The sequence below is a fragment of the Athene cunicularia genome (genome assembly GCF_003259725.1).
Source record: "Athene cunicularia isolate RWA chromosome 9 unlocalized genomic scaffold, athCun1 chr9_part2, whole genome shotgun sequence".
Taxonomy (NCBI): Eukaryota; Metazoa; Chordata; class Aves; order Strigiformes; family Strigidae; genus Athene; species Athene cunicularia.
Genome location: NW_020799111.1, coordinates 2,509,485 through 2,533,868, shown reverse-complemented (window position 1 = coordinate 2,533,868; position 24,384 = coordinate 2,509,485). Strand labels below are relative to the sequence as shown.

General features: G+C 42.8%; 1 protein-coding gene and 1 long non-coding RNA gene across 2 annotated transcripts in view; both read right to left on the bottom strand.

Moving 5' to 3' along the window:
* Positions 1-1,268: 1,268 nt before the first annotated feature.
* LOC113483712 (serine/threonine-protein phosphatase 2A regulatory subunit B'' subunit alpha-like) overlaps positions 1,269-24,384 on the bottom strand; it is a 57,470-nt gene continuing 34,354 nt past the window's right edge. Inside the window, exons 5-14 of the mRNA XM_026855491.1 lie at positions 23,344-23,446; positions 21,587-21,661; positions 15,225-15,311; positions 12,800-12,956; positions 10,604-10,652; positions 9,941-10,030; positions 8,775-8,950; positions 8,133-8,251; positions 6,369-6,475; positions 1,269-2,096 (exon numbers count right to left, since the gene is read on the bottom strand). Of these exons, the coding sequence (XP_026711292.1) occupies positions 2,000-2,096; positions 6,369-6,475; positions 8,133-8,251; positions 8,775-8,950; positions 9,941-10,030; positions 10,604-10,652; positions 12,800-12,956; positions 15,225-15,311; positions 21,587-21,661; positions 23,344-23,446 (1,060 nt within the window). The 3' untranslated portion in view covers positions 1,269-1,999. The remainder of the gene's footprint in view (positions 2,097-6,368; positions 6,476-8,132; positions 8,252-8,774; positions 8,951-9,940; positions 10,031-10,603; positions 10,653-12,799; positions 12,957-15,224; positions 15,312-21,586; positions 21,662-23,343; positions 23,447-24,384) is intronic.
* LOC113483713 lies at positions 17,872-19,064 on the bottom strand. The gene is made up of 3 exons (XR_003399078.1): positions 18,419-19,064; positions 18,237-18,334; positions 17,872-18,086 (listed from the first exon to the last, which is right to left on the bottom strand). It is a non-coding gene; the product is annotated as an uncharacterized LOC113483713 (long non-coding RNA).

Below are 24,384 nucleotides of genomic sequence, written 5' to 3'. Positions count from 1 at the left end.
TAGCTGCTTCTGCATTTGGGCCTCTGTGGAATCATCCTCAGTAAAGCTCTTTGCCTCAAGGTTTTATAATGATGATGGAGATGCAATTCAAACACCCTGGTGCCGAACAGAGCCACTCTTGTGTGCTGCTTGCATTCAAAGAGGCTTATCCTGGTTGGGTAAGAGTGCTCCCTGCTTACAGCCTTTATTATGGCCTGGAAGTTACCTTGCAGTGCCTTTTCTAATAACCTGGCCAGCCAGAAGTTTCCCAAATAAATCCAGGATCCTGGGGTGTGCATATGCGTCTGGATAAAAATAGCAGCTTTGTTCAAGAAAAAATAGATCTCCAAGCCCAGGACAACTGAAAACTTCCTCTCTTCTGGAGTCTGATCCTGAGGAGACAGTTACTAACCTCCACAAGGCAGCAGTACCTCCCACCCGGGCACTGGGAGGCAGGCGTTACACTTCAAAGGTTCCTGGAAGAGCTGAAGCTGCATTGTAGTGATCAGCCAATTATTTATTTGGTTATTAACACCCAGAGGTACCATCTAGGGATTACTGTTCCCTTGTGCTAGTATCTGTATATGCACAATGCACCAGGCTAAGGGTGTGCATGTGTACACACAAGGTACCTGTTAACTGGCTGGGCTCTGCCTCGGGCGTGCTGGCAGGGATTCACGCAGGGATGTCCCGAGGCACGCCCTGATATGCTGACACTGAGCTGAGAGGAAATCCAGCCTATACATACTGACAAAGCGTTACCTATTTGGGCACAATTATGATAGCTGAAATAAAATATGACAGCTGAAACCTGTGCCAGGCTGGAAAAGGTAAGTACCAGATCTATTTGTGTATCTCTGGCCAAAACTAAGGACTGGTAAGATGTATGTTGTAATCACCTCCGTGCTGAATCAGACTCCTTGGCAAGGAGGAACAGCTCCAGCAGCAGACTCTGTGCTAGTACTAGAGCCACCACTTGCAATTCTATAGGAAAGTCAGTTTAATTTTGCCCTTAAAGCAAGAATTCATTAGTGACAGTGTTTCCTCTCTGAGATGGGCCTACTTCATGGCTGGGAAATAAATTTTTGGCAATGTTGCAGACTAATTCATTTACCAGTTAAAGGATCCTTCTGGTAACAAATTTAGCACACTAGGTAAGGATTGGGTTTTTTCTTCATTATCTCAGCTTCCAGGTTAGCAACACAAGAGAGAACACAGGGAATGGACGGAACTGGTGCACACACAACACAGCAGTTTCAGTGCACCAGCTGAACAGCTTATGTCTTTTCTTTGTAAACATGCTAGAAAATACTTCTACAGAGATAGAACACTAGCGTAAGGAAGATCTTCTTATGCACAGGAACATACGTAGAAATTTTAACTATATCTCAAATTCTTACAGAAACAATGTATTATGTAGTGCTTTAACTGTCCATAGATTCATACAAGTAAAATATGTCCAGTATCAACTGTAAGAGCTTGTGGTTTAAAGCAGAAAAGGGAGATTTCACTCTCCCCACATGCAGGCATGTTGTCTGGATTTTGAGGATACTAAGAAAAAAAACCCAGAACTTTGCTGTGACTTGTGTTTTGAAAGATTTCTAGACATACATTTCAATTAAGTTAATTTGGCAGCTCTTTTGTCACTCCTGGTATAAAGTCAAGGGGAGAGAAGGGCAGTGACTGAGAAATGACCACTGTAGATGTTGCATGCAGTTGTTACAGTTCATCTTTAGATGCTGGCATTTATTGCACATCTGGGGACATAACAGAATCTCTATATAAATGAAACAAGGTGCAATCACCATTTTTAATGAGCGTGCACAATAACACGTTGTAAAAAGCCTTTTTATAGAAATTACCTTATTGCAATTACACAGGAAGAGAAAAAGGGTTCTCAAGTTACAGTGTACAAAATAAAGCACATTGCTCCAATGACGGATTTAAGAAAAATCCCTAAATGTCTTGGGACTGAATTCTATCCAGTTTGAAAGATAACGATTAAATATCTTCCATTTCTCTATGCTGAGAGATCTGAGATAACTAGTTTGTCTGACTTGTCTCCAGTTTCAGAGGGAGATAAGACTTCATCTGTGTCATAGTCTTCTTCAAATGATCTGCAAAGATAAAAGGTATGTCTTTAAAAGCCGTATTTTTGGTGAAAGTGTTTTCAGGTAAGTTATTTCAGTGGCTATTAAAACAGCTGGCTAAAATATAGTAGCATGCAAGATGTTAACCTCGAGGAGGATATTTATAAGTAATCAGTATTCTGAGAGCTGACATGACTTTGTGCTCCCATGCATCCTCATTGGTAATTTCCAGAATAACTTTTCACTGGTGTTCAGCATTATAAAATTTGAATCCAGTTTCAGTAACAATTGTCAGTATCTCACAGTAGCCTTAACAGTTCAGTGTAGAAATAAAGTCGTCCAGCCACACACACATCCAGGCCCTAGAGGAGATCTGGCTTGCTCAGACCTGCTCACAAACACCTGGTTTCCAAAAGACTCTTCTGGCTTAGGCTATGTTTTGACATCCACAGAAGAACAATTGTGGCCATGCTGTCATGTTCCTCTCTCACTTGGTTTGAAGTTTAACATCCAGGTCTTAGCATTTATGGCCCGAGGAGGTTTGGCTGTGAATTCTCAGCTCCAGCCAGTTGCACTATTTGAGCAGGTTGGGTTCTGTGCTCTGCAGCAGAGGGTATCACCCCGGGGCTCTCATCCCATTCCTATTCCTGATGTTTTCCCTCCAGTCTCAGGACACTATAGGTTAGTTTCTCAGGACCCCCAAGAAATTAACATTTTTTCTTTTGTTCTCAAAGCAATATTGCTTATGAAGGCAATGTTGCAGCAGGTGTTCCAGCAGCAAGCACAGGAATAGCTGTTTGGTGGTAAACTGTGCTATAAAAAGGTTAGCTCCTTTGAGACCTCAGCATGGATGGTGCCAAGAAAGAACTGTCTCCTGCTTCTTGTGCTGTTTTTCCCTTCCCTAACCCATATGCAGGCACAGCAAATCCTTGGGAGCGTGTCAGCGTGTATGTCCTGCTGTGGGGAGGATTCCAGGCTATAGTCTGGTGATCCCTATGGGAAGAAGAGAGGAACAGCACAGAGATCTTCTCTTCCATAAAGGAAAGCACCTGCTTAGTAATTCTGCCACCTTCTGGATCCTCACATAAGTGGGAGAAGGGAAACAATGGTCTGGATCCTACACCAGTAACTGTTCTGATCAGACATGCAGAGTTGTGAAAAAGTGCACAATATGCACCCTTGGTGCTCAGGCTGGAGCTGTGGGGAGCCTGCACGGCCCTGCCCTCCCGGCATTCCCCACCTGGGAAGAGCCTGTGCCTCAGTTTCTCTAATGGCTCCTTGGTTTAAGATGATGCACAGCTGAGGAAAAATTTTATTTTCTATTTGAATGCTGTTCTTAGGAATGTTCCTTTTGCATCCTCTTTTCCTTCAATTTTACCAACTTCATAGCTTTCTTCCTTTTTTCCCTACACATGGAATGTGACTTCTTTCCTGTATTGTTTATCTTGCACATTCACCAGCGCTTGGAGCTCTTTTATAATGTTTTTTTTCTGGTGCCTTTTGCTTTTGGACTAAACCTTCTCATGTCTGCTTCAAAAGGGGCTTCTCACTGTCCTTTTCCACTTCACATTTTTGCTCCTTAAGGCTCAACAGTGCCTGCCTTTCCCATCTTGGAAAAAATGCTTTCCACTTTTACGGCTAGGAAGCATCCAAAGGACAGCTCTTCCATGAGATTAGCACTAAAGATAATCACCAACTCGACCTCCAGGACAGTTTCAAAACTTCACAGTCCCCTAAAGACACATATGGGCACATGTAGATTAAACACCCATTCCTCAAGACTCAACCATGGCAACTCTAGCTTGTTCAGAGAAGGCAAATTACTCCAGAAAATTCTTTGTCCTTCCTTCTGGCATTCACACATTTTGTCACTGGGTGGTTCAGCGATATACTTCTTCCCCCTTCCACTTCCCTGTGCTGCTGGGTTCACTGAAGTGAGTGACTGAGCCATCAGCTGACTTGAGGGAGACAAAAATGGTTTAAGCTGCCTAAAGCAATGTCATCTGATCCTGTGTCTTTGTCCCACCTTGAGCAGGATTGCTCTGCATTGTGACCTTGCTCCTTGCTCAGGTGAAGTGGATTGTTTCCTATCAGCACCTGATAAAAGATGGCCTCTTCCCATTTATTTCCCTTCCTATGGAGAAAGGTTTCTTTCCATGAAGGCACCTATGGCTTCCATGTACATCAGCTGGCTGAAACTGGTTTCTGGAACAGTGAACAAAGCAGTGCCCACTTCTGCCAGGCAGGCCATTGCCTGGACTGCAGGAAAGGATTTCTGCAAAACCAATGCTTGTATCTGCATTAAGAGCTTATGTTGGTCAGGTTCAACTATTGATTCTGCCTTCAAAAACCACTCTGTGTATACATTCACAGGGAACAGACTCTCTTCGTTAAAATCTCATTCACAGGTGTATAAAGCAGAGCATGGTTTAAGCTTCCAGGGAAATGTGATGCTTCATTGCAGTCTTGAGCAAGATGACACCTTTCTCATCTTATTTTTGGTGATTGTAGCTCAATAGAATCACAGCATCCTTGAAGTCATTCTGAGTATCCACTGTCTTGATGAGATTCCTCTCGAGGAGCAGTGCTCCCTCATGGGCAAGCCTGCAGCCAGCTGCTGACTGCTTTCAGAAACCTTCCATCCAGAGACACTATGGACAGGGCTACCTCACAGATGTGGTACACACTTACCAATTAATCTGTGATTGCTCAGTGATGCTTATTTGCAAATGTATTAACACAACAAATAACAGATTTCAATTCTGCCACCTAACTTAGCCAAAAATCTTCCAGTCTCTCATAGAGCTCATAAATTGTCTTGGTTTTGTCCCCACTCCCTGGTTCTGTCATCCTCAGAGGACAGCAGAAACAATGTATGTGCAAAAACTCAATGCCTGTTTCTGGCAAATTTGTCTGGGCATCCAGCTCTTTGTTTTTCTTTTTCCCCTTCCTTTTTTCCTGCGTGGTCTGTTGCTATGCTCCACAAATGAGATCTAATCCTGCTGCCATGACTACAGAGCTTTTCAGGGGCTCTTAAAAGCAAGCAGCAAGGTTGCTGACATGCTCTTTACAGGAAGACACAGAGCTGTTTCAGACTTCAAGAATCTGACATCACCTGCCACTTCTCCTCTGTTTGTGGTGTGTTCAGGGATCTTTTATGGCAGACTCCTATTTCTTTTCTCTGCTGAGGATACAGGTGTTGCAAAGCAGCTGAAGGAAATACAGCAATTTTATCTTCCATCCTGTGTTACCTCATCTTCCATTGTGAAGCCACAAAAAGACAAGGCAGCTCAAAGGAGATGAGGGAACAGCCCATAGCTGTTTGGATGCACATCACAGGGGGAGAGGGAAACACAGCTCTCAATAGCTTTGCAAATCTCTGTGGCTAATTAGTAGGTGCTACTGTTATCCCAAGCAATTTCCAGTGTGGGAAGTTTTGAAAAATTATGCAATCTTCTCAGTACTCTAATGGTTCCACAAATACGGTTCAAGAATGGATGAAATCTTGAATCATGCAAGATTAACAAAGGGTAAGCATTCTTTGGATGGTTGTTACATTAACCTGGAAACTTACAGAGAAATATTCTCAAAAAGATACTAACACAGACACAGATCTAAAAGAATTATACTGAGTCTCTGTTAGGAGCCTCTGCAGGAAGCCCTTACACACAGAGAGGTTCTGGAGCAACTGCTCTGCCTAAACTCATTGACTGTAAGGATAGCTGGAGTGTCTGTCTGTAATTTTATAGAAGGCTGCAAGAATGAGTGTAGGTATTGCAAAAACCAACAGTGTTTTAAAGAAAAAGTCACAGCAAACTTTGAAAATGAATGAAAAAATTGAAACACATCTTACGAAGAACACAAACTAATAGGCATAAAGTTTGGCAGAAAATAAAATTATTTGACTTTAAAAAGTCTCCACTAAGTATAAATTTAACAGAGTTACAGCTTCTAATCTATGATAGTGTGACATGGTCAATAAATGGCCAAGACCAGCAGAAGTCATTTGATCTCTTTGTATGGTTGCCAAAAGAAAAAGGCTTTGTCCTTTTTCACAGCTATCTTCATTACTGCAGTGTGTGTAGCTGATTCAAACGGCTGCCCACAAAGAAGCCCACGGTGACAAAGACACCAAGACTGCCTTTTGGAGCAACTGTTTCAGGCTTCGCATGCTCCAGTGTTGAGTCCAAACGTTAAGTCCACTAACCCACTACCTCTGTTAAAAGTGGCATCCGCATGCTTCTACTAAACCTCAGGTGGAGCTGTGTGTCCCCAGGGCAGCGCAGTGCCTACGCTTACCCTTCTTGTAGCTGGTCGTTCCCAGACTCCTCAGCCACAAGAATTTCGTACTCTTCAGCAGCGTATCTGTCCCAGTCAGAGGGTTCAGGGCCATCATTTTCAATGTCCTAAAGAGACCAGACAGTCAAGCACACTACGTCCATACCTCTCCACAGCTGTTGACAACAGGTCTAAACGCATGAAACAGCAATTCTAGGAATAGTAAGCAACTGTACAGAAACAGCTAGTCAAAAGTTGCCTTAACTGCAAGATTCACAATTATCTTAAACTATTTTAACATCTGCGCACAAATAACTATTAAAAAATACATCCCTTAGTCTATAAAGCTCAGTGTGTGACCTGATCTACCAAACTGAGCCTGCTTCATTTCATGAATGATGAAAATTAATAACTGCACATTTTCTTTGCTTTAGCTCAGCAAGCTCTACATCTGCACTTTGTAATTGGTTAAAGAACTTAGTGATTTAAAATATTTAATTAAATGTTAATTGCAAATGATCTTTTGAGGAACTATTCAGAGTTTGCTAAATTTGGACAAGTTTGAGAGGTTACAGAATAAAATCCTCAAACATTTGGCCCTCTGCCATTTACTGTAAAATGGGGAAAATAAGTTTTCCCCCCTGGTCCCACTTGACTGCTGTTATGATGATCCAGTTTAAACAAACAAACAAACAGGGTGGTTCTGGCTTGGGATATATTTAAGCTTTGAATCATGGACCACAAAGTTCCTCTTACTTATGTGGGAACAGCTGGGAGGGAACAGAATTGGTTTTGGCATCCCCTCCATTTTAGTGTACTTTGACCAGATAAGAGGCTTCTGGCAGACAGTCACATCTAGCCGTAGTCACATCTGATTTCACTGGATACACAGGGGGAGCCAGAAGTAGGAACTTTATACCAACAGCTGACAAAACTCAAGTCTCTGAACATCCCACAGTTAATGGTGAGCAACAACTGCAAAATACAAGAGCCACAATCTCTTCCTGTATTTTATCTGCTTGGGAAGGAAGGATGACGAAGACAGTGCAGCCAGGCTGATAACCAGGCACAATCTGCAACATCCAAAACTTCCACCTAGTGTGCCACATACGTGGTCTGATCACAGAGCTGGCACCTCATCTGCTTCGGTCCCTGTCTGTGTCTTTGGTTCTGTTTAGGCTATGGGAAAACTGACAGTGCTGTATTAAGGATCAGACCCCAACCCAGATGTTTAACAAATCTTCACAATGTAGCTGACAATTATGACTGCTGCTGTGTAGGGGATGGAAGGAGACAAATGGGATCTCAAGTTCTGAATCTCACAGCTCTGTTCTAAACTGAGTGAAGCAGGTTCCCTTCTAGTGCAGCTCAGCCCCTGCTTTCAGCCTGCTGAGTCAGTGCAACTCAGCAGGCTCCAGACATTCTCTCTAGAATCACACACTGCACTGCCAGTGCTGGTGGTGTAGGATCAGTGATGGCAACCAAATCATAAAATAGCAAATAACTTGTGTTGGAAGAGACCCCGGAGGCCTCTAGTCCCAGCCTCTGCTGAAATCTGGGTTTGCTGTGAGGTCTGATCAGGGGGCTCAAGGCTTTGTCCACTCACATCTTGAAAACCTTCAAGAACAGAAGGTGCACAACCTCTCCGGGAAACCTGTTCCAGTGCTTGACTGGCCCACTTGTGAAAAAAGTTTTCTTATATTCAGCTGGATTTTCCCTCCATCCAGCAGCATGCCAAAGGTGGGTTTGAGAAGGCCTGTATTTAGCAATAAACGTGATTGATACCTTTTGCACTGCAAAGGGATCCCTCTGTTCATTGTCCAGGTATTTCTCTAAATTGAAGAAGGTGTTGTAGAACACATGAGCCATTCTGCACCTCTTCAGGTCTCGCAGGGTTACTCTTCCTACAGAAAAAAACCCCACATTACTGTGCTTAGTGAGAGACTGGACCTGTCCCTTGTCAGTGTTATCAAAGTTTTCATTGTGACACCAGTATGCTACAATATTACAAAATTTCTTCCCCAGTCAGTCAACGATTTTAACACTAGTCAATAAATGGGTAAATTTATTAGGCTTAAATGTCACATACATATGGAGATCTTTCACATTCATGTGAAATATGAAAGAATGTGAACAGGGATGGTCCAGTTTCATAATCTAGACTATGAGCACATCCCACAGCTGGAATATATACGATCTGTTACTCCAGATCCAGCAAGTTCATTCACAAGGTCTCTTGTTTTAGTATTTCAGCCTTCCTGATGCATATGGCACAATAGCCACTCTTAAGATTTCAACCTTGTGCAGCAGTTTCAGCCCTGTGATTCTAACAAAAGGCTCTACCTATAGATGGGTTTCACAGTGATATTACTTCCTCAATCCACCATAGATCAAAGAGGATGGAAACTCCCATGAAACAGGATTTACCTTCCCTCTCTGGCTTAACAAGATCAAGCATCTGACACAGCAAGTCATGAAATGGCAGTGGTTCTATGCCCATCACTTCCATCCGCTCACATTGCTCCTCATAAAAGTACTCCAGTTCATACATGGACAGCACTCCATCCCCATCCAGGTCCATGCACCGAAACCAGTACTCAATGCTAGGAAAAAGAGACAGGACTAGTGAAAGCGCAGCACTGTACTAGGAAATCTATATGGCAGAGATTAGAGCAATGCATGTTCCTCTTCCCCCATCCTCTAATGCTCTTCTGCCCAAAGGCTGGCATAAAACTAGGGATGAAAACACCCATTAGGAAGGATCAGGGCACAGGCCAATACTCAAGTGCCTCCTGTTAGTCTCCTAGGTGGCCTGTGAGCACAGTCATGCCCATGACCTGTTTCATCTGGTAGCTGTAGCAAGTGTCCACAGTGTTGCAGCTCAACCGGCTCACATTGGTTAGGGTGTCCCTGCCTGATTCAGCAGCAAAAGTTGGCCAAATACAACCAACTCTGAACCCAGGACACTGGCTATCCCTGAGTGACCCCAGTGAGTGATGAGGCAGGCATGGTATGCACTTATGTCCTCTACTCCTTTACACAAAAGGCAATGCTTTCAGGCAGTTGCACTCTACATTCTCCCCTCACCTCCATATAGTTCAACCCTGCATTTATGAATTATTCTTCTCATTTTTACTCATAAGAATGCTTGTCCTAATAATTGCATGCATATGGAGTTCAATTCTGCACAGCAGTCTCCTGCTAGCTGTGTAAACCAGGCACATGGGCAGGTTTTACAGAGTGACACAGTGAAGTTTCCCTGCAAACCCTTCTGTCCTGGTTTCAGCACTTGCTACATGCGTGAAGGGAACATGCCTACCTGCTGCAAACATCTCATGGGTTTATACTCAGTGCCAGTGCTTCATGGAATTGGGTAACTGAAGGGATTGATTACAAGAAAACTCTGCTTCTACACAATTTCTCATCAAGAAAGGCAACTGATTTGACCAAACATTGACAGTAAGTCATTTTCTTCCTAATAATCACCGGAACCCAGGCTGACATCTCTTGTAGAAAGTGGTACATCACAGAAGTTTCTATAACCTTATCTGCTCATCTCAATACTTTTACTAAGACACTGAAACCATTCAGACCTTGTAGCACTCCTTTTGTCTTCCTCTGAAATCAGGAGCCACACAAAATCAGCGTAACTCATGCGGCCTTCCTTCTGAACTTCGTTGCCTCTGGAAAACACACAAGAAAAAAAAACCAAACAACCCCAGATCACCAGTGTCCTGAATACGCAGTAATGTTAAACATATTTTCCAAAAGCACCAAATCATTAGTGAGAGAAAATGGGGCGTCACCAATTTAGCCTGTACTCCCTGCACTCTGCAGCACCAGCCCTTGTGTGCTTCCCCACAAGCACAGCATTTGCTGCCTTGCTGTCACTGCAGAGCTGAGGCTCATCTACCACATCCCCTCCCACAAGTGCTGGGCTGTTTTACTTTTTGGAGACTTTAAAGCAGTGCTCTTCAGCTATCTCTGTGCCACTGTAGGACACAAACACATGGTGCTGGCATGTTCCCTCCAGCTATGCCCAGCATGTTCTACAATGAGGTCTACAGGTGGTCATTCTATGAGATTTTGTAATTTGTTTTCTTAAGATACCAGAAGTCTCAGTCCATTTTCAGGCAGCTCTAACTGAAGCACCACGTTGGAAACCACTCTGGTCAGCAGGGAATTTTGAGAGTATTTTACATTTCTGATCAGAAATACCCTTCACTTCTATCCCCAACAAGTATGCTATTCCTCACCTCACCACAGCGCCGCTGAATATTCGCTCAATAATCCTGTTTGATAAAGCTGGAAACAAAGAAAACACAGAGAAAATGAAGCTACAGGTCACAGGAATAACTGTGATCAGTTGTTTATGCTGAATCCACACAAAGCCATTTCCCGTTGCTAAAAGAATGCTCTATCTACATTGACTGCCTAACCACTTTACTGGTCTCTGTTTAGCAGCATTTTGTAAAAAACAAAGCTGATTCTCCCAGTGTGCCTGCCTTTGTATCCTCACAAACACTGTATTTCCCACAAATATGGCAACTGTGTGTTATCTGGATTCCTGGACATGGTCAGTGTTACGCCTACGTTGCTGCAGTAGAATCTGTCACAAAAGCAAATCCTGCTGATAGAAGATGACTATTTCAGCATGTATTGCAAAAGAAGCTCAGTTAAAATCACACACCAAATCCTTACAAAACACTTCCTAGCAGAGCACAAGCTGTGGCAACCCTGCTGCAGGGAAGGACAATGAAAAGCAAGCATCGTTTCAGGTGAGTGGGAGGACTTTGCCAGCCAGGAAATGTGTGGGATAGATTGTTATGGCAGACACACATGAGCCAAGCAGCAAATACCAGTCTTGAGCAGGATTTGCACACTGACCTCACCCTCCCAGACTGCCGACATCCTGCAGATCCCCGCCTCCTTCTACACATTCTCTATCGGATCTGTAGTCCTGGTACACTTCCAACACACCATCCAGGCAGACCCAACCTGCACCACCCCTCAGATCCCCCAGATGCAGTGCTGACAGGCTACTTCTCCCCTTCACCCTGCCCACAGCACCCCTTCTATCTTTAGCTCCCAGCACCCAGTGCTCTTAAGCCTCCTGTGCAAGAAATACTCCATCTCCACATTCCCACCTCTCAGCAGGGACCAAGTCTCCCAGTCAGGCACTGCTCCATCCTCACCCCATCCAGCTCCTTACCCCTGTGACTGCCTCACTCACACACAACCACCACGGCCTTCCCATAAACACCTGCACTCGGAACACGTGGGCCACCACACCACTCTGACAGGCACACATACCTACCGTCATTCTTGCACCCCTTCCTTCCTTCTTGCTTTAGTCCGCTAGGATCTTGGCTCCTATCAAATGTTGTCCCCATCCCCAGAGATCCAGCAATGCCTGACAACTTGTCACACCGCCATATCCCTGTGGCCCTACACACTACAACACCTTACCACACACTTCACCTTTTCTTCCACCTCCAGTCACACACTGTGTCCAAACATCCCATTTCACCAAATCTGATTCTCTGTCCCAGACCTACTTTCCCAAAAAGAGCAGCAATCACATGGAAGAATCCAAGACTTTGTCTTTAGGATTAAACATGCTGGTGAATAGCTCAAGCTCTCATTCAAAATGTTACATTTAGGGGAGAACTTTGTAGAGTAGGGCTGATGGTTGGACTCGACGATCCCAAGGGGCTTTTCCAACCTGAATGATTCTATGATTCTATGATCCTCAGTTGTACCAGGTAAGCACATGGGCATATCACGCTCTAAGAACACAGATAATCCTAAATCCAGCTGACCTGAGTGCCTCCATCTAGCCCAACACATACAGAGCAAATGCCTTCAGATTTTTTAACCCTTTGTGGATTTGTATTCCATTAACTTATCCACGGCCCTTGAACCTTTGACAACTCAGCATCTGTTCAACTTGTGGAAAGGAATTCTGCACTGAACTCAAGAGAGATTCTCCAGAGTGCATCTGCAAACTGAAATTCACTGAGCTTCATTGGGCTCTGGAATTTCTCTCATGCACAATGAGATTGTACTTCAACAATCTTTGAAGTTCACGTGGGCTTGTCCTTCTCGTCCCTACTTCCAAGTTCCTGCAAAACCCTCAGTAAATAATAAGCAAGTTTCAAGACATTATTTTAGCTCATCCTTCTGTCAGTGACCCACATGTGCACAAAGCCCCCTCTCTAGCTACTCATCCAGAAAATAGTCTGTACTTCATTTCTCTGTGTCTAAGCCCCTACAATTGTCTCTGTAAATCAGCATTTGTGTAAGAGATGGATAGCTCCATTTAATTTTTTTTAATGCCATCAAATTAAACCAAATTAAATAACCAAATTAAAGCTAGGCTTTACTCTTTAGTGGGAACATTCTGTTTTCAGCAATCCCCTTCGTCCCACCACAGCCTGCAGGCAGCATACCTTGATCACTGTACCTAGCCAGATCCTTCTGGCTGATGTAAAGATCATGGTCAGTGTCCAGCTCCCAGAATTTACAGTATATAACATAGAAATGCTCATAGGAGAAATAATCTGTGATCTGATTTATGTCATCTTCTTCTTCCAAGAGAGCAAGAGTCTGAAAGAGTACAAATAAAGTGGGAAGTTAAATCTAGACAAAGAGGTAGTTCAGCAGCTGAAGTCCTCCAACCTCTGAGGAAGTTGGGTGAACACAGCTCTAAGAGCTAATCCAAAATGCAGCCTTTCTATAGGAGATTTTATTGCTGCATTCCTTAAAAGGCACTTACAGAGCATCTGGCTTGGCTATCCTGGTTAGCGTATATATGCACAATATTTGTGCCACTTCCATGAACAACTGCTAATTTCCAGCTATAGTGAGTGAAGAGAGAGAAACAAGAACACAACTGCTGTCTCAGCTAGGATCCATTATTTGTGAAACATTTTTGACCTGCACCAGAGACTCTTAGAGCCATTTACAACAGCAAGTTTACAGTTCTCCATAGGAACTAAGATATATCTTCACACATCCTTGCCTTGCTCCCAAAGGGCAAAATCAAATCTTCCTCCTGTCTCATGCCTGGAATGGATCCCAAACAGATCAAGACAATCACACTGATTTTCCTGGGCTGCCACTGACAGGAATTAGCCTGGTTTAACTGTGAGGCTTAGACAGATTTCCAACCATAACATCTGTTAACATGTTTTGCTAGAAAATGTTTAGTGACAACATCCTTGTTTCATTTCTACTTCACATCTACCTCTGCCCTCCTCTCCACCTTCCCACTGACAAGAGAGTATTGCATGTTTGACTTCATGACTGCAGGAATGTGAAAAAGCTCATAGACTCAAGTGAGCTATAAGTCTGTCCTCCCCTGCCCTCGCAGCCTCTCAGAAGGGAGGAGGTGATAGACAGCCTGAGTGCTATCCCAGGGAGTTGTGTCTCTAAGCAGGCAGGCTTAGTGGCCCTTCTACCCATAACCATAAAACCAGATGCAGTGCTATATCTAAACTGAAAATTGATGTTGAACTATTGATGCTATCTCACATCCAAGGAACCCACCTGAGTCTCAACAAAACTCTCACATCCTGCTATCTACTAGGTTCAGTAGTTTCAGGCAGGGACAACAGGATGGCATTGCCAGACCTACACTGTTCTGACTTGCTGACACTCAAGTCTAAAAACCTCTGATCAGTCAGTCACTAGCTTCTTCAGATTTTTTGTGGGTCTCTCCATTTCTTGGCAGATGATAATCACTTGGGGAGGTTTTTCAGTAACTAATTATTTTCTTTTACAGCTCATGCCAAAATATACCATTTACACATGCAGCAAAGAGCTGCCCAAGCAAAATTATGGTCCCAGAACTGAACTTCCCTGCTGTAGGATATGAAAGGCAGAGTAGATATGCAAGGAGAAAAAGGGGAAGAGTGTATAAAGGGAGAAAACGAGTGAATAAAGAGGCAGGGTAAGTTGGATTTGTTTATAACAGAGGAGGAACTGGGATCAGAAGGCTCCGACTGGCATGAGACAATCCAAGGGAGCACTGATTTTTTTCATTAGCTGATGTGATCAGTGGGGCAGAAGATATTTGAAAGGAGGAAGAGCATGAATTCATGCTTGAGGCTTTTGAGGAAGACAGCACACTACATCTGGAAGGGAGAACAGGATGCAGTGGGGAAGTTTCACTGCCTTAGCTGAGTTCTTAACCTTTCAGGCTAAAAAGTTTCTAGCTTTTTTGGGTTGGGCTGAACAGCCTCAGACATTTTTAACCTTTTGCTCTTTTGAGCAAAATATACAGAGAACAAAGATCCAAACCCTGAAAACTCTGCCCAACGTAGGGATACATGACAAGAACTTTAGGTTTACTCTGAAGAATAAAGACGCCTTTCTGAAGAAGTCTACAGCTGAAGCAGAAATCAGCTCTCAAGATGCATGGTCTTGCAAGTGCACAGCACAACATGCCTGACCAACTGTCGGTGGGCAGACTGCCGGTTGGGAGCCAGGAAATTGGCTGTCCTACCCACCATGTAGGGTAGGCAACCCAGCAGCTACTCTTGGCAGCTCAGCAAGCCACTTCACACAGGTGCACTGCTGTGTCTTGCTTCCCTTCCTCTGATTAGATCAGGAGTCAAGAGCCAATCTGCTCAATGTAGCTTCAGAGCAGGTGCACAGTCGCCCCTTGGCCTTCTATCAGTGTGCTCCTGGCTGCTTCCAGGCCCTGGTCTGCCCTCAACTCAGACACAACTCCTTCACCAGCTCCGGCACTCCACTGAGCACTGCTTGGCCGACCTCCCCACAACACAGGCACTGCCCCCTTGCTATACAGTATATAGCTACAGCAACAGAGGTATGATGCATTGTCTACTTGTTCAGGCAGAAATTACATACTTGCAAGAAGTTGCTTTTCCTCAGCTCTGTTAGAGTGATCTTCCCAGACCAGGATCGATTTACTGTGTAGAATATTCTCTGTATAACCTGCAACACATGAACAGTGCTCTTAAAATCAACTCTTCAAATATACCAGTTCAGGAATTTAAATACAGTAACTTTATTCATCCTAAGAGGACTACTTTTTGAAAACTGGTTTGTGATCTTTTTGTAGATACTACTATCCTTAATTCACTGTGCAGTCTGAAAGTGACATTTGTTTCTGAAACAGTATTATCTATTTCCACTCAACAAATATTTTCACTGGTCTTAATTCACAGCTTTGAGCATGCAGATGCATGATTTCTGTAAGGCAATATGTTCAGAGTGCTCTGAAATGAAGGTTTTCAGGTTTTAGGCACTGTAGCTTGCACAGATCTCACTCAAAATAGTGTTCTGCATCAGGAAAAAAAAATTTAAAAAAATCAGGACTTGTGAAGAGGAAGGAGGACATGTAAATGAAAGCCACAATGGCTGTCTGACCTATTGTGTCTATAACAATGCCTCATCCTCTGGGTGGCTCCACTGAAAGTAAGCAACAGAGATTATCTGTCTGCATTTATCTTAGGTAGGTGTTAACCTCATTTGTCTCCTTTACTGATCTGCCTTTAGTGAAAGTGAGTAAAAGCTCTCAGACTTCTGAGAGCCCAAGAGAAACAGTTCACAGTATGAGACCAAGTACACTCCCAAGCACCTAAAAAAAAAAAAAAAGCAAGCTTGAACCCTTCCTAGTCCGCTTCTTGTTAGCTTGTCAAATATCAAAGTGAGGAAAATGAAGATGTGTGCTCAAGCACATGCAAGAGGAGAAACAAAAACATCTTCAACAAGTGAAACCAGAAATACAATTAATTTGACTATCAGCACTGAAATCTATGGAATATAATTCTCATCAATCAAACCTAATACAAACAAACCTTTGGTCTTCTCTGATATTATGTTGACATATTATCCCAGAGTTCTGGTAAACCTTAATAGTGCATGCTATTCCAACACAACAATTAATTTTACACAATATGGACATTATAGGGATTAATCCAGTTAAATTAAACGAGATGGGTTTGTTGCCTAGAACTAGCTTTGAGTGGGCAATCACCATTTAAGAGCCATGCTTTGACTTTCACACAAACACTGGTTCTCAGACCAGAAAAAAATCTGGAACCAAGAACGAAGTTGTTGCTAACAGTCTGCTTTGGGATACACAGATTAGTGAGACAGTAACTGCTGGTGAGCACAAGTCATTTTGAGAGCAACAAGAATGATTTGAAGACTCACAATATATCCTGGAGGGAATATACTGAATTTAGGTGAACATGGCACCTATTGGTAGCTATTATGGTCCTTAAAAGCCTACATGGGGAGATATTGGGCAGCAGGAGGACTTTTTGTCTCTCATGAAATACATAACCAGAAGCTGAGAATCAGCCTAATTCAGACAGATAAGAATCAACTACTGTTACACTGCCATTGCTTAACCACTGGGACAACTCCAAAGAAACACTGCAGGCGCTTTATCACTCCAGACTTCAAAGATAGATGCCCTTCTAAAGTTGGGTGTAAATTCAATTAAAAACAAACCAATCTGTTCTAACTATAGCACTCACTGAGCAATGTTCTTGCTAATGCAAGAGGTCAGACTAGGTAATCACAATGATCTTTTCTGGTCTTAAGCACAATGAAAGAGCTGTATGTTTGTTTCTTCTTTAATGCCTCTGGCAGCTGCTGCCATTCTGGACTATTTTTGGACTTCATTTGGCCTTTGCTTCCAGATTGCACAACAGCTTAGAGGATGAAGTGAGACTCACCTTGTACATAACTCATTATCACACCTGACAAATTTGAAGCAATGCTTAAAGATACAGTGTTTTCACACCATTCTAAGGACTCAAAAATAACAACCCCAAGAATATGAAAAAAAAAAAAAAAAAAGACCCGTAACCAGCAATTTTTCTTTGCCTGCAGGGTAATAAAAGACAACAAAATAACCCCCTCTTCATGACATGTAAGAAACTGTTCCTGTATCAGACTGTATTGATAAAGATATTCCATTTGCTCTCTCCTCACCTAACTGTTAAAATAAGGCATTCAGAGGTAAAGTGGGATCTCTTTTACCATGTCCAGTCACTCAGTACAGGCTTTATTATTCAAATAATGGTCCAGTTTCAATGGATAGTACATAGCATATTTATCAGTATAAAATGTCAATACTTCTCTCTTTTCCAGGTTGTGAAAACCAAGCTGTCAAAAGAAGCATTTGGGAAACATCCTAGAACATAATCACACAGCCCAAGATGATTTACAGCATTCAAGCCACACTTGTCAGTTATGCCTTACTGAAAGCCATAACTGGCTTCATTTTTCCCAGCACAGAAGATTATTGATTTTGAATTCAGTACACATGCTTTTGTAACAGGGAGCCCCTTCCTATTTGCCCATTATCCTCATGTAATCTACCTCCAGGACCCAAACCACCGACAGGTCGGTTCTAGACCTTTCCCCAGTCTTCCCATAAAAGAACAAAAGAAGTATCATTTCTGGAAAAACCCACAAACAAAGCTTTATTAAATCCTGTAGGCCATTCTCTCCTTTCATACATATTGGTATATGTACATTCATATTGGTAATACTGCATAAGATAAAGCAGTTTTCAATAAGCAGTATGTTTTGCCAAACTGTTTTTCAGTTGACTCAGCTTTTCAACAACAGCATGCAGTGCTAACTGAGCCTTGTTTGAATATTCTGGGAGAAGTCACATTGTAAAGCTTTTACAATAAACACCACGTGATATTCTGCATCATCTTCGCCAGCTTCAGGAGTCTGTCTCTGCTGAAAGAAACAAGTAGTTTAGTATACTGGTAATACAACAGCTCACAGATACTGATAGAGATTAAATTACAGCCTGTTGTATCCAAAAGGCACCTCTAAAAGGTGCAGAGGTAGGCAAACAAAAAATTGAAACGTGCATACACATCTTACCCACACTAGACTGTTAGGTTACTCTCCAGGTGATTTCAACCAAGTGATGCTGTATCTAGCAATGAACGCAAAAGCCAGTGTCTCCTTACAGCCCTCATCTGTAACACAAAAATAAAATGTAATTCTTGTGCTGGCAGCAAATACAGCATTCTCTCACAGTAAATAGGTATAAGGCACTCTACCTTGAAGGGATTAAAAGAATCCAAGTAGTCTCAAAATCCAAGGACAAAGCTGTTTCCTTCATTACCTCCTGGTGGAATTACTGAATTTTGTAACATTCAAAAGAGAGAGGTGCCAAACTCTGTGAAAGGAGATGTGAGAAACAGGAACTCCTGGTATCAGAGAGGAGAGCCACTGCTGAGGCAGGCCAAGTACTGCCACTCCAGATGGGAGCAACCTGACCCAACAGACTGTCCGTCTCCCAGGGTCTTGACTCTGCTCCAACGCAGTGATCTGCCAAGGCCAAGCACACTGGGCTCAGAAGGAATCCGTCTGTCAGCACAGACACCTAGAACAGCATTGCCCTGCCAGCACGAGGAGTCTGGAAGGGCATCACAGCTTTATAAGATTCACAGCTACACACCATTTGGCCCAGCCACAAGCATTATTGTTTCTTAGCTGCCTGGAAGCAAGCTTAGGAAGTCACCTCTGTCAGAGTATTGTGAGTAAGGGTGCCTAAAGGCTCAGGCTGAAGTAGGGAAACACAGTGGAGACAAGCAGAATCAAGAATTACTGAAGAGCTTCATATACTCATGAAGGGTCCAGATCTGTGATTGCTTTATGGTGGTCACACAAGACCTCACCCAGGCACAAGGGAAGCTGTTGAAAAGGAGAGAAGGAAAAGGTGTTGCCTTTTTTAGTAGCAGCCTGCATTTCAGTTACCTTGGAATGCATTGGGTTTGTGTGTGTGGTGGGGTTTTGGTAGCAGGGTAGGGGCCTACAGCAGTGGCCCCTGTGAGAAGTTTCTCAAAGCTCCCCTGGCTCCAAGTTGCACCCAGCTCTGGCCAAGGCTGAGCCAATTAGTGACAGTGGCTGCACCTCTGCGATAACATATTTAAGAAGAGGAACCTGGGAGGAGGAGTTGGAGTTGTGAGGGAGACCCCTCTGCAAACACCAAGGTCAGTGGAAGAAAGGAGGAGGATGGGGAGATGCACCGGAGCAGAGACCCCCTGCAGCCCGCGGTGAGAGGACAGGCCATGCCCTGCACCCATGGGGGTCACCGGGGAGCAAATTCTGACCTGCAGCCCGTGGGGGACCCCACACCGGAGCAGGGGCTGTGCCCGAAGGAGGTCGGGACTCTGAGGGCAGCCCCTGCTGGAGCAGTCTGGTGCTGGGAGGGACCCACACTGGAGCAGTGCAGGCAGAGCTGCAGCCCCTGGGAAGGACCCATGGCACAGAAGTTCTCCTGTGAGGGGACCCCACGCTGGAGCAGGAGAAGTGTGATGAGTCCTCCCCTGAGGAGGAAGGAGCAGCAGGACTGACTGCACCCCCAATCCTCTACACACTGCACTGCTGCAGGGAGGAGATAGAGAAATTTGGAGCAAAGCTGAGGCCAGGAAGAAGGGAGAGGTCAGTTGTATTTCTCACTGTCCTACTCAGTTAAGTGTGGTTATTGTTAGTGTTTGAATTCAATGTACATTTTTTTACTTCCCCTAATGACTCTTTTGCCCATGACCATAACTGGTGAATCATCCCTCCCTATCCTTATCTCAATTCCTGAGCCTTTTGCTTTATTTTCTCCTTCCCAGTCCTGAGGGGGAAGGGGTGAGTGAGCAGCTGCTGGTGCTCAGTTGCCCTCTGGACACAAACCATGACATGGAACCCCTGCTTCACGCAGCTGGTGTCTCAGACCAAAACATGTGTTGCGCCCCAAAGAGGTCCAGAAAGTGCAGCAATTGCTGCTTCAGGACACCCAAGGTAATCATTTGTCAGGTTACTCCAGAAAGACATTTGTTTCTTACCTTTATTCCCTCCTTTAGACCATGAAAAATACAGAAACAGTATGTGACTTAAGAGGAACCTGGAAAGGCAGATGCACAGAACTGCCTTTGTCACCAGGCAACAGCCAGCACCAGAACAACCACAAATTCCAATCTTGACCCACTCACCAGCAAAGAACAACTGCTTGATACTGCAGTCAGGAACTGATGCTAGATGCTAGCGTGACCTTAAATCTTTCAGCTCATGCCCCTCCATGTACTTTATACACCAAATACCAGAGTACACGTGCCACAGGCACCTTCTACACTTACCCATTCATGTTTCTCCATAATTCCCTGGCTATCGTTGCACCTATTCTGGCCAATTACTACACTTAATGTATCTGTTGTCTTGCTCCATGGGGACTAAATATGTAGATAACGCTGATGTTCACTGTCATGTTCAAGTGCATCTAGAATATTTAAAATTGATTCTTGTTATACATTTCCATAAAACATTAGTGTGACAGTTCAGGGTTTGCCCAGACCAACAGTGCCTTTCTGCCATCTGCTCCTGACAGGAAAGGAACAAGCCTGTGTCTGCCAGTAATTTCCCAGCTGCCAGTATGTGGTGCAGCTGGCCCCCATGCAGACCCTGGCAAGCAAACAGGAGAAACTTTAAGCCCTAGAGTCCTGTTGGGATACAGCTCCCATCAGGTCTGTCATTTATTTGACTTTTTTTCCACTGCAGAGATAAAACATCCTAACATTTATACCTTTTATCCAGATTCATGCTCAACACAAGACAAAATAAAGGCTTAAAAAAAAAAAGTAACAAATTAATCAGGTAAATCACTGGGCTAACTGCTGACTGCGAAGTTGGAACAAAGTGACAGAACAAAACCCAACAACAAACAGTAGTCACAAAAGCTCAGAGACTCAGAAAGACTAGACAGGCTTTCTGGCAAGACCAAGAGGCAGGACAGTTGGGAGGTAGGGCCCTGTGTGCAACAGATGCTTTGTACCACAGAACAATCACAGATTCTCCATGCCCAAGTGACAGAAATCTACAAATATAGAGCCTACCAAGTCTCAACAGAACTAGGGGTAAATTAGCAGCTCCCAAAGACCAAAGAAAGACCTCTCATTTTCCTTTATCAGGATTAAAGGCCAAAAAAGTTAGTTTTATAGATTTGCTTAAGACCAGAAAGAATCACTATTAACCTTTGAATAACCTCTTGTACACATAGGCAGATTAAATTTTCCTTTGCAAGTAGTTCTTAAAGTAATTGATTGCCAGTAATATTAAATACCTTTTTTTTTTTTTTTTTAAATAACTGAATGATTCATTGATGGAAACAGTGACAAGTCACAAAGGCAGGGTTGGTACAACAGGACCACAAGCAGGAAACCAAAGGAAAAAGAGCCTACCGTCGTAATATACCGAGAATGGAACTCCGGAGCATCTTTCAAGAACGTCAAGCCAGGGTGCGTTTCCACCACATCCTGCAAGATAAGACCAAATGAAATAGATTTTCTTCTCCTTTTAATGTTTAGAAGTTACTGGGTTTACAAACCAATACTTTTGCTTACTTTTGAAACTGTATTCGCAGCATTAACAATAAAACTGAAATGACATCTTTTAATTTATAAAGTGAACCTTCTAGAATTAAAAGTAGAATACATTTTCCAGGCAATACGCACCTGTTGGGCCATTTTGATTTACTTAAGGACAGAAAAACAAAGGAAGAGAGTTAGTGAGTAGATGAAAACTCATTTTCATTGAATGAGACAAAAAAACTAGTTGACCATGCAACTATCTCCTCTCCAAGATATTTTTTTTTCTCCATTCATTGAAGATATTAACATTGATTAGAGATAGGTGTGAGAAATAAACATTCCCTGAAAGGCTGAGAAAATTACCTTTTATGTCATCCACAACAATGACAGCTCTTGTGAGCCTCAGAATGCATAAGATATGATCAGTGCTTTTCCAAAATTTACTTGAACTACCTGTGGAGATGCCTGTTTCTCTAGATCAGCTTTTTGGAAGCCAAACACTGGCTCATGATGCCAAATTTGCCAGGAAATGCATGACCAAAAACGTGGTGAAACTGCTCAGATCCTGAATATATCAGTTCAGATACTGTATGAATCGATGTTTGCATATTTTCTACATGTCTGACTGCACTTAAGAAGAGTTTTCAAAATTTTGCTGTATCTATACCATGACATGGCAAAGGGATAGAGTGGGCACAGTGCCCTTAGGGGGCAATCAGAAAAGGCAGTGTGCCCAGTGAACACAAAAAGGAACATGAGCAAATTTACTCATCACAGTCCCAGTTTTGTTTGAGACATGGAAACATCCAGTGCAGACACAAAATCTTTCCCCAAAGCAGCATCTCCACAGAGCTTTTGCATAGAGGGCAACACAGCATGAGAAATCCAAGGATATGTGGAAAAGCTCCAAAGTATCAACAGATACAGGAGCAGATACACCCGATTCATAGACAAACTACAAGGAAACTCTAAACCTATCCAGAGCCTGCCTAAACAGCCACATATCGTTAAAGAATGATGCTTTGCTTTGTTAAAAATATCACATGCAAATGAAAGAAAAAGAAAGAAATGAAATCAGGACACTCAGATTAGCCTGAATATTAGGAAAAAAAAAAAAAAAAAAAGCAGCAAGACTTTGGCACTAGCAGGTTTACAGGCATATAAAGAACAACTGGAACTGCAAATATTTTGCAAAGATTTCCCCATGATATTGTATCTGGTAGTCTTGCTAGAGAAATTTAATTGTCAAGAAATTTCTACAACTTTTCTAGCAGGATTTTATGTTGCACTTGAGTATCAACAGCACCAGGCATTTTTCCCAATAACCACCGAGAGAAATGGGGCAAATTTCAGCCTGGTCACCAGGCACTGATAATACGAATCCTAACAATAGGCTACAGCTTTGACAATTCTCAGCAACTTTAGCAAGATATATAGCTGGTTGGCACTTATGCCAAATAGTCCACTTAAAATGTTTATAGTTCATTCCAAAATAAATCCCACCCAGGTGCTGTTCAAACCAAAGATCTGCATGTTGTTGGTAAACATTTAAAGACATGAAAATAAAGAATTTACAAAACAAACATAGTGCTCTCCCCATCCATTCACCGCTGAGCTGTTGCAGGTACCTGAAGCAGCAGGATGAAGTCCTCCTGTTCTAGGTAGTCACAGCCAGGCTTCGCTAAAAGGCATGTGAATCGGGATGCGTCATCGTGGCAGTTACGTAGGATTCTGTGAAAGAGATGAAGAGATAACTCCAACCACTTTGTACTTCACAGGACAATTATATGTCTGTAGACAGATTATGAAGTGTCTTAACACATTTTACACAATACATCTACACTGTGAATTATGCAAAGTTGACCTCAGACTACCAGCACCCATTTTCTTCAATATCTTTCAGTAGCACCAAGGTACTTCCACTTCCAGTAGAGCTTCTTTTCATGTTCATATTGCTGTTGTAAACAATGTTTCTTATTGAAGACTGGTCTCTCTTTAATTCCACAGCATCTTAGTAAGTAACCTGACTTTTAGAAACACTGCATGCTCACTGATCTCATTTGAAGTCAACAGGATCAAGCCAATGGGATGCCATAACAGACATGCTCACCAAATCAATACTTTACTGTATTTCAATATTTCAGGGTATTACTAAACTACAGTGACTGAATTTTAAACCAGAAAAATCACTCCCCAGAAGGGGAAAAAAGACCATCCCTTATTAATTATGGCATGGCCAGTTGCTGTGCACTAAAGTCATGGAGAACAGGCTAATGAACAAATTAGCACGACTGAGTATTTAGAGAAGCCTGTAAACTCATTCCTTAGGTTGACAGTTTGCATCTACAACACTGATTCTTGTCTCTGCTATCTTCTAATCAAAATACTATGCTGGTCAAAGGTATCACAATTACTGAATTCCCTCTGAACAGAAATGCTCATGAAAACAGAAACTCCATGACATTTACCAAAACACTACTGAATGCCTGTAACAGAAGAGAACATTTGGATCCATCAAACACTAAGTTGTTCTTATAAGGGAAACAATAAATTACTCAGAAAATTACCCTGTATTCTTTAATTAACTGTGAAAATACAAATGCACTATTATTTACTATGAGTGTTTATTCAACACCCCCCCACCCAAAAAAAAAAAAAAAAAGATTTCT